General features: G+C 37.1%; 1 protein-coding gene across 1 annotated transcript in view; it reads left to right on the forward strand.

Annotated features, from left to right (window-relative positions):
- PTPRQ (protein tyrosine phosphatase receptor type Q) overlaps nt 1-17,548 on the forward strand; it is a 236,614-nt gene that overhangs the window by 14,761 nt on the left and 204,305 nt on the right. Inside the window, exons 9-10 of the mRNA XM_052639801.1 lie at nt 6,422-6,594; nt 16,659-16,842. Of these exons, the coding sequence (XP_052495761.1) occupies nt 6,422-6,594; nt 16,659-16,842 (357 nt within the window). The remainder of the gene's footprint in view (nt 1-6,421; nt 6,595-16,658; nt 16,843-17,548) is intronic.

Below are 17,548 nucleotides of genomic sequence, written 5' to 3' on the forward strand. Positions count from 1 at the left end.
CAGCCTGCATCTTCACAATGAGTACTACTGGCAAAATCTCAAGACTAAATACATTTAACATGGCTTAAACCCCATGATGTATTGTATATTCTGTTTTTCCACAAAATAATGTTCAGAGAAATCCATACATCCCACAGTGCCGATGGAGCTGTTGCCCTCAGTCACTGAGTCGTGTCCAGCTCTCTGTGACCCCATGGACGGCAGCTTCTCTGTCCTTCACTGTCTCCCGGAGTTTGCTCAAATTCATGTCTGTTGAGTCGGTGATGCTATTTATAATCAAAAGAATATTCTAAGCAATTGAGGATTCCTGGAAGGTACATAATATAAATTTACCAGAATAGACAAGTTATTTTCAAAATTTCTCCTGAAGAAACTTGTTATTTGTATATGTTAAATACCACAGTCTAAACACTGTAATGTTTAAAAAAATGTTACCATGCCATTTCACAACCTGTTTTCTGGGCCCACACCAAATTTACTCAGTGCCTTTATATATTGTACTTGTTTAGGAGAATTCAACAATTTTTTTTTTTTTTACAATCACACTAACACTTGATAAAACAGATTTTGTTTATGTGATAGCTAACATTCAGTAAGTCGTGAGTTAAACACACACGTGTGCACACGAACACATGCATACATACACACAAACAAGGTTGGGCATACCTTCATCAGATAAATCATTCAAGTGTTTGGCCATGAGAGGGCAGCAACTATTAGGGAATTTTGTACTTCTCCCCCATTTCAAAGAATGACCCTTGAGAATATTTTGCTATTGAAAGAATGTAAAATTTATGTTCGGAGAAGGCAATGGCAACCCACTCCAGTACTCTTGCCTGGAAAATCCCATGGACGGAGGAGCCTGGTAGGCTTCAGTCCACGGTGTCGCTAAGAGTTGGATAGGACTGAGCAACTTCACTTTCGCTTTTCACTTTCATGCATTGGAGAAGGAAGTGGCAACCCACTCCAGTGTTCTTGCCTGGAGAATCCCAGGGACGGGGGAGCCTAGTGGGCTGCCGTCTATGGGGTCGCACAGAGTCGGACACGACTGAAGTGACTTACCAGAAGCAGAAGCAGAAAATTTATGTTACATCGATTTCAAATGAAAATAGTAATGTGTACATGGTTTCAATACACAGATTAAAGAGAAGCACCATATATAAAATAAACAAAAAATAATAAGTATTTTTATTTTTTTCATACCAAAATTTCTCTTTTGCATTTATAGCAGAAGAGTCTTAGCATGTATGGCTTCCCCCTTAGACCTGAAATTTCTCCATTTCTACCTAAACTTGCTCTTAGGAATTTTCAAGAAATCTAGACAGATTTATGTATGCTTGCAAAACACAAGATGCCAGCAACGTGGCCTTTATCAGATTTAGAGCCCTTGAATCTGGTCTTTTCTCAACCAACCCAACTGACCAATTTCTATTCTCTTGTTGTACAAATAAATAAATTCAGTCTTCTTTCAAATCAAGCTGATTTTGGTGCTCCTAACCTGAATCCACAATTTAAAATGATTGTTTTATTGTCATCATTCTTGGCCTACAGCATTTGACCAAAACAGGGAACTAGATAATATGTGTGTATGTGTTAGATGTCAAGTCATGTCCAATTCTATGCAACCCCAAGGACTGTAGCCCACCAGGATCCTGTGTCCATGGGATTTCCCAGGCAGGAATACTGGAGTGGATTGCCTTCCTTTTTCCAGGGGATCTTCCTGACCCAGGGATTGAACCTGAGTCTCCTGCATTGCAGGCAGATTCTTTGCCACCCGAGCCACCAGGCAAGCCCAGATAAATACACTGCCACATACAATTTCATTTTGTTTAGGATGTCACTTAAACATTTATTTCCCTTTCTTTATGTCTTTATTTTTTAATTTACAACATAATAAATATAATATTTAAGGACATTGTTCAACATACTTCACATGGGTTGTTTTTGATGCCAAGTTATTTTGAATAGATGACTCTATGTGCCCTGTATACCCAGTGATTTGCCTCAGTCTTGTCTTACTGCCTGCTGAACTGCTCATGGCCTGCTCACCACATCCAAGTGGCTCTCAGAACCCACTGGGAACTAAGGTGGCCTTCGTTGCTGTAAGGGCAAGCGTGGCATGGTTCTTTCCTCTGCATGCCTGCTTCCTCTGTGCAGTTCTCAAGGATTAGTTCAGCCAAAGGGGTCTCAGTGAAATAACTGGGGCAAACGCAGTGAATGTAGACTCTGACACACTAATTAATCCTGGTCCCACTGATTAAAAATTTGCCATAAAGGAATCTTTAAGCTGTATGAGAACAATCAAATAACTCATTAGAACATACACACTTTGAGTTATAATTGATACTTTAATTTTCTAGTAGTCTTTTTATTCATTAACAGGTTCTTCGTATTCTAGTTACTCAATTTTCCTCTTCATATTTAAATAATAGTCTGTAGTCTAATTAGGAAATCAATCAGGGCCAGCTTTTAAATTAATATATTTTAAAGCAACCTAGGTTCTAACAAATCTCCAGATATTCATAGAAAAACATTGAATTTATTTCTTATAGAAAATATGTGTTATCACATTATAACAGGGCTGATTTCATTAATACTGAGAATGATATGGTCCATTGTCTATCAAAGAAAATCAACATGATGTTGTGAAAGCAGTTATCCTATGTATTTCATAATGTTTCTGCATATCCCTTAATATTTTACTGAGCAGATTTCTACTTAGGCATGAAGAAGGAAGGTTTTGGAAAAAATGATGATAATCTCCAATGTTATAAAATATCATAGCAGCCATTCCAAAATGAAACAATCTGCTGAATATAGCATTGACAACAGATTTTTGCTTGTTATTTTTACGTGGGTTAAAAAAATCTTAAGTAAATTTTGCTGCTTCAAAATCCCCTAAAATCTTTTCTATGACTAGTGTCAAATGTCTTTTAAGGAAGTTTACATCATGTCTTAAAAGCAAAAAAAGTATTGAAATCCATCTTTGCTCCCCGATAAATAGACTATTGAAGTGAAAACTTGTCCTCAGTAATTTCGATTTGCTATTTTCTGCAACTAGTAGTAACATCTTTGTAGGGAGATCACTGAGAAACTGTCAACTTTGTATTTTTCAGGATTCTCCATGATTTTTATTTTTCAAATTTTCAGATTCAGTAGATTTTTACAAAATTTACTTCCAATGGAAGTTTAATTTGCTAGATAAGGGCAAAAATTATTTTAATGTATTTTCTTTACCCCAATGCCATTTGTCTCCATTGTTTCCTAGGAGTTGTTTTTTTTAATTGGAGGATAATTACTTTACAAAATTGAGATGGTTTTTGCCATACATCTACGTAAATAACCCACAGGTATACTCCTAATCATTTGGAATATATATATATATCTATTTTTTTAAACCAATTATATGTATACTGTTTCCTGTTTATTAGTAAAATTTATAGATGTATTGACCTGAGAATGATTCATAGGTCATCCTCATAGACAACACCTTCAGAATTAATGCTGAACCATGAATAATTGCCTTGTGTGTTTGATTTTCTTTAGTTAATTTGGTATCAATATTAAAGGAGTTTGATCTAATCCACACTTCTCTGGTTTCCCCATAAGAATTTGTGGTGTAACATATCGAGTGTCTTTCCAAAGACAAGATACAATGCTGTCTCCTTCATTTCCTTTATCCCCTAAGCTTTTTCTTCTTTCATAAAAAAGAGATAGCCTTACAGTTGTTCTTACAAAAGTTTGGGGTACATTTTTAGGGTAATAGAGAGCCATTTAACTTTGGATTGTGATTGTTAGGCATTAGTGTTATGGGGCAATACTTATTAAGTTATATTGAAAACTATAAATTAGAAGATAAACAATGTCTATTATTTTTAGGTTTGGCTAACAGAATAAGAGAGTACAATTTAAATATACTGCAGTGGATAATTTTTGTTGCATCAAATGGTACCAACCATTTCAGTTATTTTATAGTAGGTGGGGTTTAGTTATCTGATGACTCTGATCAATATAGTTATTAAACTGGCTTCTTCAATTGAGATTCTACATGAGTTCAAATTAGGTGGGAAAATGCCAGATCTCTTCTTTGATTTATATTATGCAGTACTGACTAAGACTTCATCTACATAGTGAAGTCGCTCAGTCGTGTCCGACTCTTTGAGACCCCATGGACTGTAGACTTCCAGGCTCCTCTGTCCATGGGATTTTCCAGGCAATATACTGGAGTGAATTGCCATTTCCTTGTCCAGGGGATCTTCCCAACCCAGGGATTGAACCCAGGTCTCTCGCACTGTAGACAGACGCTTTACCATCTGAGCCACCAGGGAAGTCCTAGCAACCCCAAAAATGTCAAAGGAAGGTAGAATGGAGCTTTGCCATTTAAATAGCTGTGTTGTTTTCATACTCTATGGTTAATTGGAAAGGTTCTCTACTCTTGAATGATGTAAATATTATAAATATGAAAGAAACATAAGTTTAGCAACAAGGTATGGTAATAAAATAAAACTTATATAAGAGGTGACCTATACAGAGGCTTTGTATCTGTTTTCTTCCTCTCTCTATCCTTAAGTGCCTAGAACAGTGACCATATGATGAATCCTCAGTCTGTTGAATGACAAATGAATAAATCATTTATTGTGGGGCCTGGTAGGCTGCAGTCCATGAGGTCACTAAGAGTCGGACACAACTGAGTGACTTCACTTTCACTTTTCACTTTCATGCATTGGAGAAAGAAATGGCAACCCACTCCAGTGTTCTTGCCTGGAGAATCCCAGGGACGGGGGAGCCTGGTGGGCTGCTGTCTATGGGATCGCACAGAGCCGGACATGACTGAAGCGACTTAGCAGCAGCAGCAGTTTAGAACTCTTCCTCCATCTTTCAAAGATTAAATTGTTTTTTCCTTCAGATTAGAATACCTGTGGGGAAATCAAGGTAAAGAATTATCCTCTGTACAGAGATACACCGAAATGATTTTAGCAAAGGAGATTGAAAGAATTGACAAGTTATGAGTGTACCCATGTAACATTTATCTCTTAATTTTGAGCACAGGTTTTACCCATACTGGATGCTGGAGACTTGACTGCAATAATCAAATAATAGGCTTCTAATCCAGAGTTCAGCTATCTAGTCATTCACTAGTCAACAAACATTTAGAAATATTTACACTATTAAAATATCTAAGCAGTTTCTTTTGTACTGATTACTTTATAGAGACCAAAAAACCCAACTCTTAATCTCTAAGATGAAGTTCTACATGATTATGCTAACTTCATGTTTAACTTAAGCTTAATTAGGTTCATTAATTATAAATAATATTTATGGGAGTTATGACATTAATTCCTTTCTGTTATCTTAAAGAAGAATAGAATCATTCTTCATTTGTATTTTACCCTTAATATGTCTTTTTTCCAACTGGAGTTTGCTAAATCTGTGAAATATTTTACCTTAGGGAAATAAATTTAATGTATGACCACATCCTAATCATAAAGAACAGTATTTTTATGTCACATTTTCTCTTTCCTCAGCCAACATATTATAAAGTCTTTTGAACCATTTATTCCTTATTGTAATCTTGTATAGTGATAGGAAAGATTTAATGACACCCATTTTATAGATGGGGAGACGAAATGTGGAGGGAGGAATTGGCTATTTATAATCACACAATGAAAGATAAACTAAAAGTGGACAAGTGCCCAAAGTAGAATTTTTCTTGGTTGATTGGTCCTGTTGCACTGGGAGGTTTCCTAGTAGTTGCTCTTGATGACATACATACATTTATTTTATGTATTTATTTAGTAATTTGATGCTTTTATTCATTACAAAATGATCACCACTTGGTGACTTTCTAACGAATTTAAGTAGTTGGTGCCTTATCTAAAACCAATTTTTTTTCCTTCTGCAAAGAGTAAGGGCATCTGAAATTTGAGATTCACATAATTTATAAAATCAGCAGACAAAAATCAATTAATTTTTCAAACAAATTAAAAATTGTCTAATAGAGTTTACCAGCTACATGTAATTGCATTCAGAGTATTCCAGATATTATCTTTTGGTAGGTTTTAATTTTTGTAAAGCCTTCAAGATTTCTACTGGGAATTCATCAGTCATAAACAACTTTCCCTGGAAAGTTATTTTTATAAATTAATTTGTTCTGAACAAATGTTATGGCATTTTGATTTGGGAAAATTATGTTACTCTGTTTCTTGTGTACATGTGGAGAGCAATATATAGAAATTTAACATTAGTTATCTGTGTTTTTAAAGGATCTGATACAAATCCAATTGTTAATAAATTAGTAAATTGCTTTAGTCTGTTTTCTAACAGAATTGCTTATATGTCTTCAGTCATGAGCTGACTTCAGGAATTTTTAGAAATTTGAGAATGTATTTTTAAAGTTCCCTCCTCCTCTTCTCTTTTTTAGTTCCAGGTGCAGTATTTGATTTGCAGGTTGCAGAAGTAGAAGCCACAGAAATAAGAATTACTTGGAAGAAACCACGACAACCCAATGGAATCATTAACCAATATCGAGTGAGAGTATTAGTTTCTGAGACAAGAGTGATCTTAGAAGATACTCTGCTCATCGGAAAAGATGAGGTACTGCCCTGGAATTTCTTATTGCGTTGAGCCCTTTCTACCTGGTTTTGGCCCAGATAACTTGGGAGATTTGCCAACATGCAAACATAAAATATTTGACAAGCTTCAAAGTACAAAGTGAAGTAAATTTAGCTATGCTGTTAATCTAGCTCATCATATTTCAATTCAAGACATTTATTATTAGCTAAGTGCTATTATTCTTTTTCAGTATATGAAAAATGTTAATTGGGCAATTAAGCAGGACTAAAGGTACTTCCGTAAGTGAATGTTATTATGGTAATAAAGTTAATGAATTGTTTGGAAACTCCTGTTAAGATTTAAATACTCCTCCTAAGGTTGTGCTTGCAATTTGGAATAGTTGCCAAAGAAAGACACAATAACTTGAGTAACTGTTGTTGACAAATGGCTTTGTGCCCCTTAGTCTTAGGAAGCCAGATTTCTCAAAGCTACCTCATTTAAAAACAAGCAATATACATTTGACTAAAGAAATCAAATAAATAAGAGATGAAATCATTTCATAAATATAAAATAAGAGGACAGTGTTTGCTTCTAGTCACACTGGAAGCCTTCTTTCCCCACTTTGTTTCTATTTGAAAGTGTTGTGTTGGCCAAAATGTTTGTTTGGGATTTTCTGTGAGATGCTATAGAAAAATCCAAAAGAACATTTTTGCCAACCCAATATAGGCAGCACTAATTTTTCCTTCACTGTCTTCATTTACCTCATCTAGACAGCTGTTCACCTGGGAAATCCTTCTAAGACTTTAAACTGATTGTATCCAGATATTGGTGGTTCCTGGGGCTCACAAAAAATACATTTAAGTGATATATTTTAAGACCAGTGAGTGTAGCACACACTGCAACTTGGAGGCCCTACCTGCTGGTTATTCAGCAATTAGGTTCCACTTGTTTGGTCCAGAATCATTACTTTCTCTAGCTGTGCTCTTGTTTTTCTCCACATATATTGTCCATTCTATTCCTAGTCCCAGACTTCCTCCATTTCTGATACCCACCTGAAAGTTACCTTCAGTTCAGCCGCTCAGTCGTGTCTGACTCTTTGCGACCCCATGAATCACAGCATGCCAGGCCTCCCTGTCCATCACCAACTCCCGGAGTCCACCCAAACCCATGTCCATCAAGTCGGTGATGCCATCCAGCCATCTCATCCTCTGCCGTACCCTTTTTCTCCTGCCCCCAATTCCTCCCAGCATCAGGGTCTTTTCCAAGGAGTCAACTCTTCGCATGAGGTGGCCAAAGTACTGGAGTTTCAGCTTCAGCATGAGTCCTTCCAAAGATATCCCAGGGCTGATCTCCTCTAGAATGGACTGGTTGGATCTCCTTGCAGTCCAAGGGACTCTCAAGAGTCTTCTCCAACACCACAGTTCAAAAGCATCAATTCTTCGGCGCTCAGCCTTCTTCACAGTCCAACTCTCACATCCATACATGACCACTGGAAAAACCATAGCCTTGATTAGATGGACCTTTGTTGGCAAAGTAATGTCTCTGCTTTTGAATATGCCATCTAGGTTGGTCACAACTTTCCTCCCAAGGAGTAAGTGTCTTTTAATTTCATGGCTGCAGTCACCATCTGCAGTGATTTTGGAGCCCCCAAAATAAAGTCTGACACTGTTTCCACTGTTTCCCCATCTATTTCCCATGAGGTGATGGGACTGGATGCCATGATCTTCGTTTTCTGAATGCTGAGCTTTAAGGCAACTTTTTCACTACTTTACTATGTGCTTAGTGCATTCTGGCCAACCAGGACTCATTAGTACAAGTTGTTTGCCCTCTGGCCCAGGGTTAGAGTTTAATCCAATGTTGACTCCATTCCTCTTGTGTAAAAGATGCTGACTTATGCTTTCTCTGCTTCTTCAGTCGACAGCTCAGGCACAGGGCAAAAGCTTAACCCTCTGCTCCTGCTGAGACGGCCTTCAGTTAGATACTTTACTTTTTCAGGATTGTGTGGCAGGTCTCCCACTTCTGCTAATGACATGTATTGAATGATAAGCCACGCCTCTTCTTCTCTTGAAACTAAGAGATTCAGGAAAGACTTCTTGTGGTATGATCCACAACCCCTGTGACATCATAGAGATCACATGAGCTTTGGTCTATACAAATCTGGGTTTACATTCATAATTTGGTCACTTAGTGTGTTTCACTGGAGAAGGCAATGGCACCCCACTCCAGTACTCTTGCCTGGAAACTCCCATGGATGGAGGAGCCTGGTAGGCTATGGTCCATGGGGTCGTTAAGGGTCAGACACGACTGTGAACTTCTTTTTCACTTTTCACTTTCATGCATTGGAGAAGGAAATGGCAAGCCACTCCAGTGTTCTTGCCTGGAGAATCCCAGGGACGGGGGAGCCTGGTGGGCTACTGTCTATGGGGTCGCACAGAGTAGGACACGACTGAAGCGACTTAGCAGCAGCAGCAACAGCAGCAGCAGTGTGTTTTACAGCAGAGAGGTTAAGTGCATGGACCTAGGAGACAGAATGCTGGGTTTAAACCTTGGTTTTGCCCTTACTGATAACCTTGGAAGAGTATACCTGACCTCTCTGAACTTGCTTCTTCTTTAGGATAGGGACTCGAAGAGTCTGTATTAACACCGAGTTGTTAGTGAGGATTTAATGGATTAATGTGGGAAGAGCTTAGAACTCCACCTGTTGTATGGTAAGGCTGGTGACCTGAATAATTGTGACCTGTTGTAATTATTAATCATGGCATTGGACCTTTCACCCTCATTGGGACACAATATTAGTTTCCTTCAGTATCAATAAAAGGAGACATGATACTTTATTTCTGTGCTTGTATATGTCTTCATTAGATCAGGCCCATTGTTGATATTTCTGCTTTCCTGTGTGATTGGTGTTTGGGTTTGCCTTTCAGGAGGTTGATGTGGGGAGACACATGTGGCAGAAGCTCTAAGTCCCAATGAGCCAGTGTCCTACCCTGACTCTGCCTTTTCCTCACTCTGTGACCTTGAGTCAACCTTTGGAGACTTGCTGCCCTCATTTGTAAAGTTGAGCTTATATGCCTGCCTTCTATTGATGGGTATGATGAGGAATAAAGGAGATAAAACCTCTGGCTTAGTATGTATCCTTTTCCTTGACCTTGGTGTAGGATAAGGAATTTTCTATTCACTCTTTAACTTCTCAGAATATAGCCTCCACACCATAGCCTAAGAATTTTTGAAATCCTTGAAGTCTTGATAGAAGTCACCAGTGACCTCTTACATGTCAAATAAGGCAGATATATGTTTTTAACTGTCCTCATCTTCCCTGTGTCCTCCAAAATCCATTCCTTTACCTCCAGCTTTTGACACAACCGTTTTCTCCCTAGTACGTGCTCTACTGTCATATACTGCAACTTTGCAAACAAAATTTGGCCTTGTAGTATGAAAAATGACTAAATTAACAGAGCTAGCTCTTTTACTATTTTCTAACTCCTTCCTGATGAGGGTATTCCAGAGTGTTCTGTCTTCATCCACGTTACAGTTTCAGTCACTGCTTCCTGTTTGTATGACTCTCTCACCTCGTTTTCCATGATGATTTCTCTGACACTCTGCTTCCCTAATTACAATCATTTGTGGGGAAGTTCTGCCAGGACTCATCACATTTAAAGTCATCTACCCCCATAAAACAACAAAACCAGCATCTTTTTTGAGATAATAGAACTTTGTTCTTGATTGGAAGGAGGAGACGGACGATAGAAGTCCTGGGACAGTGATAGGGACCTGTTAGTTTTCCTACGTGACAGAAGAAGAAAGTCTGTAAGGGTAATTGATACTTTTAATGATCAATAACAAGGTCAGGAGAGAGACTGAGTTGCAACCCAGATAGGAAATAACAGGCTTAGAATTCCCTATCCCCTTGGATTGGTCACAACACAGATCTCTGATCTGAAAGTCATTGTCGAAGCATTTGCGAGGCTTTTGTGGCATTTTTATATGTCTGATGTCTCTTTTTGGATAATGGCACCATTATCTTGTCTTCATGAAGGCTTAGAATCTTGGAATTAGCTCTGACTTTGGTTATACTTAGCATTTAATAGCCACTCAATGTTAAGGCCAGTTCAAAGTGTAACCTTCTTACCTCTGTATTCCATTCTTGTGTCCTCACTCCAACTCAGGATTGCCTGGACTATTTTTGTTAGCTTACTACACTAGTAGTTTTCCATTGTATAACAGTTTGCCACAAGCTTAAAACAATTCACATTCATCATCTCGCAGTTTCTGTGGGTCAGTAATCCAGAGAGCTTGTGTAGGTTCCCTGCTTAGGGTCTCATAAGGCTTCAGTTAAGGGTCTTTCCTTCCTGTGTTCCCATATGGATGCTTACCTGGGGAAGAATCTACTTCTTGGCTGACTTAGATTTTTGGCAGATTTAATTTCCTTTTGATTATAAAACTGAGGGCCTTGGATCCTTGCTGGCCCTTTCTTGCCACAGAAGTTTCCCAACATGGCCATCCACTTCATCAAGCCAGCAAGGACAGTCTGATGTAACCATGGGAGTGACATCCCATTGCCTTTCCCTTAGTCCATTGGTTGGATGAAAATCACACTTCCCACACAAGAGGAAGGGATTATATAAAAGCATGAACAGCAGGAGGTAGGGATGGTAGAAGGATCATGAGAGAGGCATTGCTCTGCAGTCTGTGGGTTACAATCCATCCTGACTAAAGTATTAATGTATTTAAACTATAAAAGTAAATAAAAAATGAGAATGGACTTGGAACATGAACATGCATCTATTTTAGTAATTAATGCTTTCCTATTGCAGCAGAAAGTCAGTTGATACTGTCTAAAATAAGTGACTCTTTGCAACACCATGGACTATACAGTTCATGGATTCTCCAGGCCAGAATACTGGAGTGGGTAGCCTTTCCCTTCTCCAGGGGATCTTCCCAACCCAGGGATCAAACCCAGGTCTCCCACATTGCAGGCAGATTCGTTACCAGCTGAGCCACAAGGGAAGCCTCAGTGACCCTTAATGGAAAAGTAAAACATATTATCTAGTGATTTTAGAAGTAACACCATAAGAACTGAAACAGAAATGATTAAAGGTGTTGCTTCCAGAAAATATACAAATATTGAATCATTATGTTGCACACTGGAAGGTTGATTTGATGTTATATGTTGATTATATCTTAGTTAAAAATAAACAATTGATTTCAAAATCTCAAAAAAATGTTTCTTCTAGAGAGTAAGACTTGCAGTTGGAAAGCTACAGACAGGAAAATATTATTTTCATTGAAAATCCTTCATCATCTCTTGTATTTTTAGCTACCTGCATACATCATGATGATGACACTTTTCAAAAAGTATTAAAATATAATCCTATTCTAGGTTTGCTCTGATATCATCACCCTTATTGAAATTTTTTCCAGTGACCTCTCATGACTTGTTTGTTTCTTAATAGACAGGAGTTATTTAAGCACGCTGAAATATGTATAAGATTTTACTCTCACTAAACACATATTTGAAAAAAAACATTGAAATTTTAATCTCAGAGTTTGAGGGCTTTTATTTCAACTTCCAAGCTTATATATGAAGGTAATCAATAACATAATCCAGCTTCTGCTAAAATATTTGATCAACTCTGACAGTAGGGTATCCATGACCATGTAGTCAGCTCCTGTTCTATAAGCTTTAAGCCATGCTTCTTTGTGGTCTCACAGGCATGCATTTATTAGGTAGCTGTAAAGTTCCAGGCACTATGACAGGTCCAGAACATACATAAGTAAGAAACTACCATGTTCTTTAACAGTTTTGAACTGAAGTATTTGTTCTCTAGTGTTTACCAGTTTATCCCATTTCTTCTCTCCAGACCCACATGGTAGCTTAGAGTAGCTTAGAGTCTGGGATTTGCAACCAGGGAAATGTATTACAGCCCTACCTCTGCTGTGACTAGTTTTATGAACTTGAACAGCTGACTGTAAAATGGAGATGATAATACCTTTTTCTTTGGGATATAATTAAGTGATCACACGGGTAAAAATATTTATGACTGTACTTGACACAAAGTAGCTTTTTTCACGTTCATGCATTGGAGAAGGAAATGGCAACCCACTCCAGTGTTCTTGCCTGGAGAATCCCAGGGACAGGGGAGCCTGGTGGGCTACTGTCTATGGGGTCTCACAGAGTCAGACACGACCAAAGTGACTTAGCAGCAGCAGCAGCAGCTTTAATGTTGGTGTCTCCATTAGTAGTAATAATATACAATGATTTAACTTTTTATCATTTGAAAATAATGGTCATGATTTCCCTAAGGCTTAATATCCTCAGTTTCTCATCAGTCATTCATATGATTGATTACTCTCCTGTGTATTTTCCAGTTTATCAATGAGCTTCTTTCTCAGCTGCACACTATATTCCACATATAGTTTGATGAAAGCCAAATTGAGCAGAATTATTTTCTCCTGTAGCATGAATTTTATGCTTCTATCAATGCAAAGAATAAAATTAATTTATTTGGGAGACTTATTCCACCTAGATGAAAGTATAAAAAATCCTAAAGTCCACTCTTCATTAATTGCTCCCTAGTTGAATTTCATACTCAGATCTCATTCTGTACTTCTGTACTTGTTTTTCAGATCAAATCCTGAGGGATTTTCTCCCCAAAGACATCTTGCTATGTAGTGTCACAAATTTCTGAGATTTTTATAGATATATCCTTTCATCCAACATATTTCTCAAGTATATAAATGTTTGTCAGTGGTGAACATAAGAACACAAGACAAATGCTTGGCCAGTGGCTCCAGAATGAGGCTGAGAACAAGACTCGAAAGTAGGATAGGAATTCTAGAGATGTTTACTTTATTGAGCATTAGGAACATAGACAGAATCAAGCCTTAAGGATTTGTCACCCAAATAAGTGCAGAATGATACAGTTTCCGTTAAAAGGCTTCCAAATATATACTAATTATAAAATTCTTTTTACCACTGGTTGAAAATAGTACAAAGCATGTTATAGTTTATAATAAAATATGGAAGCATTTCTTAAGAATAAGTCAACATTTTCATTAAACCAATTGAGTAGACTTCCAGAAAGTGTAAATTGATAGATATAGTAAAGTTTTTGAAAATACAGTCATGTTAGCTATAATGAAGACTGTTACATGTAGAATCAGGTTGGTTTATTCAGGTGGATTAGGAACTGAACTCTGAAGACTTCTAATTCTTTCATATCAATTCCAAAGATTCCTAGGTAGCATATGCAAAGGCTTTCGTGTTGATGAATTGTGACATTGCCTGACTCAGTTGTTCTTGACTGAGGGCAGTTTTGCTCTCCAGGAGACGTTTCGCGATCTCTGAAGTTTTCATTGTCACCACAGGGAATATGTTTCTAGTGGGTAGCGACCAGGGAGGCTGGTCCCTACAATGCCCTGCACAGCTCCCTATGACAAAAAAATTCTCAAACATGGAATGTCATTAGTGCTGGGGTTGAGAAAACTAGACTAACTCAATGAGGGCAAACCTGGGGGAGTTGCGATAGGCCTTTATTTCCTTCTCTATCACTCATTTTCACTCCTATTTCTCAGCCACTTCTCATTACTTTCATAAGTTCTGATTCTTTCCTATCATTTTTTCTTTATTTTTTTTAATTTTTATTTTTACTTTATTTTGCTTTGCAATACTGTATTGGTTTTGCCATACATTGACATGAATCCACCACGGGTGTACATGAGTTCCCAATCCTGAATCCCCCTCCCATCTCCCACCCCATATCATCTCTCTGGGTCATCCCCGTGTACCAGCCCCAAGCATCCTGGCTCCTGTATCGAACATAGACTTGGCGATTTGTTTCTTACATGATAGTATACATGTATACATGCCATTGAAACATATATACTATCATTTTTTCTTTAAATTATTTCTTTTTCATCCTTTGAAAAACCTAATCCCTGTTTTAAAGAGGCAAAGTGTGAGAAATATTCACAACGTGACACACTTGGTGATAATTAGTAACATCCTGGATTTTTACAAAACCAGTTCAAATTTATAAATACAAATCACTTATAGTTAAGGAGGGTCCTACCAGTGTATTTGGAAGAAGTTCAGATAGTCAAAATTTCTCAGTCACCTCTTAGGCTGGAACAGTAATTTGTCAACAGAGATGCTTAACTTAGTTAATTGATGGGATACTATAGCTTAACTCTCAAAAATGTATCTGATGTTGGTATAAAATATTGTGAGATTTAATGCAAAATCATAGTTCAGGGGAAATTCTTTGTGTTACCCCCTTGTACCCTCTGTAGTGCTTTGCACACTGGCTTCTCAAAGGGTGGTTGATTGATAGTGGAAACAGCTGTGTGGTTCAGGCATAAACTATTGACTGGAATACCAGAGCATCTCTGAATTATGTGTTTGTGATTCATGCCTTCTCTGACTTCCCAGTGGAAGTAAAGTTGAAGTGGGCCTTGGAAGGTGGAAGATCTTTAGTTTGTTCCAAGTATGGTTCCTTACCCAGAGTGATTTATCATAATATTTTTGAAGTAAATATTACTGATATCTCCCTGCTTTTCATCATGATACTTCCCTGGGTAAAGAAATAAGGTTTTGATAATTTTATCTTATAATTTGGAGAATTAAATATATCTTTGCATCTTTTCTTGATTTATTTCTCAGAAAAGTTAATGTTCAAATGATCTGCCTTTGTAACTAGTTAAGTAAGCAGCCTAAAAATTCCTTGCCTTCCTGATATTTTTCTGAGCACCTACTTAAAAAAAAAAATACTAAGTGCTTTATGTTCATAAGGAATTAAAAGCCTGTTTTGGGCTCAACTGAAAAAATAATTAAAAGATAGGTGTATCAAAATTTATAAATAAAATCTATATTTTGAATTAATTAGAAATTCTGAGGTTGCAAGAACATTGATTTGGAAGGAATAGAGTGATCATCTTTTTGAAAAAAATCTTCTAGAAAAAAAAGGGCTTGGAGGTGAGTCTTGAAGAAATTGACCAAAAAAAGAGTAGTTCTTAAAACATTGTCTTTTTTTCCCCCAATACTTCATTTTGGAAAATTTTGAACTGGTATAAATGAAAGAAAAAAGAGTATAATGTGTATCCATTAACCTATCACCTGGATTCTATAATTATTAACATGCTGTCTTTGTTGCCATCTCTCATTTTTGCTGTTGATGCAGGTGTGTTTTAAAATAAATTCCAGATTTCATATATTTTTGTTCTTACATGCCTAACTAAGTATGGATTCCTAAAAAATACTGAAATTCTAATTCATTATGTAATTCCATTATCACAATTAACACAATTATTAATATTGTCTTGGTATCATCTAAACCTAGATTATTTTCAGATTTTTTCATTTTGTCTCAATCTGTTATGCTATGTGGAAAGAATGGAGAAAGTTCTCTTGTTGCCCTAACATAAAACTCTACTGTATATACTTGTAGTATGCTCATGATGTTTTATTTCATGTCATTATTTGCTACTTTGGTGGACTTGATTCATGTGAGGTACATTACGGCATCTTGGAACAATCACAATTACCTAAAATATTCCTTAGACCCAGAGCTTTACGTAGGTCTGTCTTGAACTGTTTGAAAACTATTGCCATGTAATTTTGTTCATGTCTGTAACTTCATTCGATTATAAGTTATTATTATTGACATATACCCAGTAGGCATGCAGGCTGCTCACACCTGGTGTACAAATGAGGACGTATATTGGCAAAGCAAACACATTTTAATAAGGCAGTAGGCCTAGACAACTTATTATTGGGTGGTAAGCAGCTAAAATATTTTAGTCATGAAACTTTGCATGAGGATGGCTATTTTTTTAAACCATTTTTTAGTCAGAAATAAATTATTTCCTTTTTTGCACTACACAGTAGAGAGTTTTAAGATACGGAATTGATCATAATGGGCTACAATGATGCAGGATTTTAATAGTTTCAGAATGAAAATTTGGAGTGTAAGGGAGACAGTAGTCATGGAAATAATATTATCTTTAAAAAATTTATCATTCCAAAATTATTAGTTGTTGAAACTAGTACTTGATTGAAGCCATTATTAAATGTAACCATCACCGTCTTTGCAAATATCTGTTTTCAGGTGCAGTATATAAACCCCATGGCTCCAGAAACTGTGAGCATAGTAGAGTCAATGGCAGGATTATTTGAGGGTTCAGCAGAGATGTCTTCTGATCTGTATTCACTTGCTTCAGTTATATATAACAGTCATCCACATAATTACTTTCCTGTGAGGGGCAGAGTTGAAGACCAGCCTTCAACATTTGGTAGGTACATTTTTTTTGTTCTGTGTGAAATGTATTTAAACCACCAGTACTAGCTAGCACAGATATGAACCTTAGCTCAGAGTTCAACCCAATTATTAATGGTCCATGGGCTAGAGTCAGGTTTTTTTCTTTAACTGTTGGATAACCTCATGCGGCAAATGGAAATGCCACACAGGCAGGAGCTGGCCCCTCCTAACCCATCTGACCTTCCTCCAGAGAAAGTAGCACCCTAGAGTCTCCAGCCAAGCTGCAGAGACAATCAGTTATTACAGTTGCCAAAGCAGGTGTGATGGGAAAGGATTAACATATCTTCAAATCATTCACAGGCCTCACACTCTCTGCAGCTTTTGACTAATAGGTTTTCAAATGTCACTGAAGGTAAATAGGTCAGAAAGTTACAACTCTAGTGCACGGGGTGATCAACAGGTGGAGGTGACCCCAATGACGTGGTGATGTCATTAGTGTATATACTTACTACTCAGGGTCAAGGGATCTTATTGTTTCTATAAGGAGAATGTCATACATAGTGAATTAAAAATATTTGGTTAGAAGAAGCAGATCTAAATTATCTCTGTTTTTTCTAAAATACTAAGTGAGAAAAAAGAGTTTCTCTTGTTGTTTCTTCTCTAATTTGATATTTGTTCCCTTCCAAATTAAAATTTGTTATATTGATGGCGGAATTTGGCAAAAGTATCACATTGCATTC

The sequence above is a fragment of the Budorcas taxicolor genome, chromosome 5, assembly GCF_023091745.1.
Source record: "Budorcas taxicolor isolate Tak-1 chromosome 5, Takin1.1, whole genome shotgun sequence".
Classification (NCBI taxonomy): Eukaryota; Metazoa; Chordata; class Mammalia; order Artiodactyla; family Bovidae; genus Budorcas; species Budorcas taxicolor.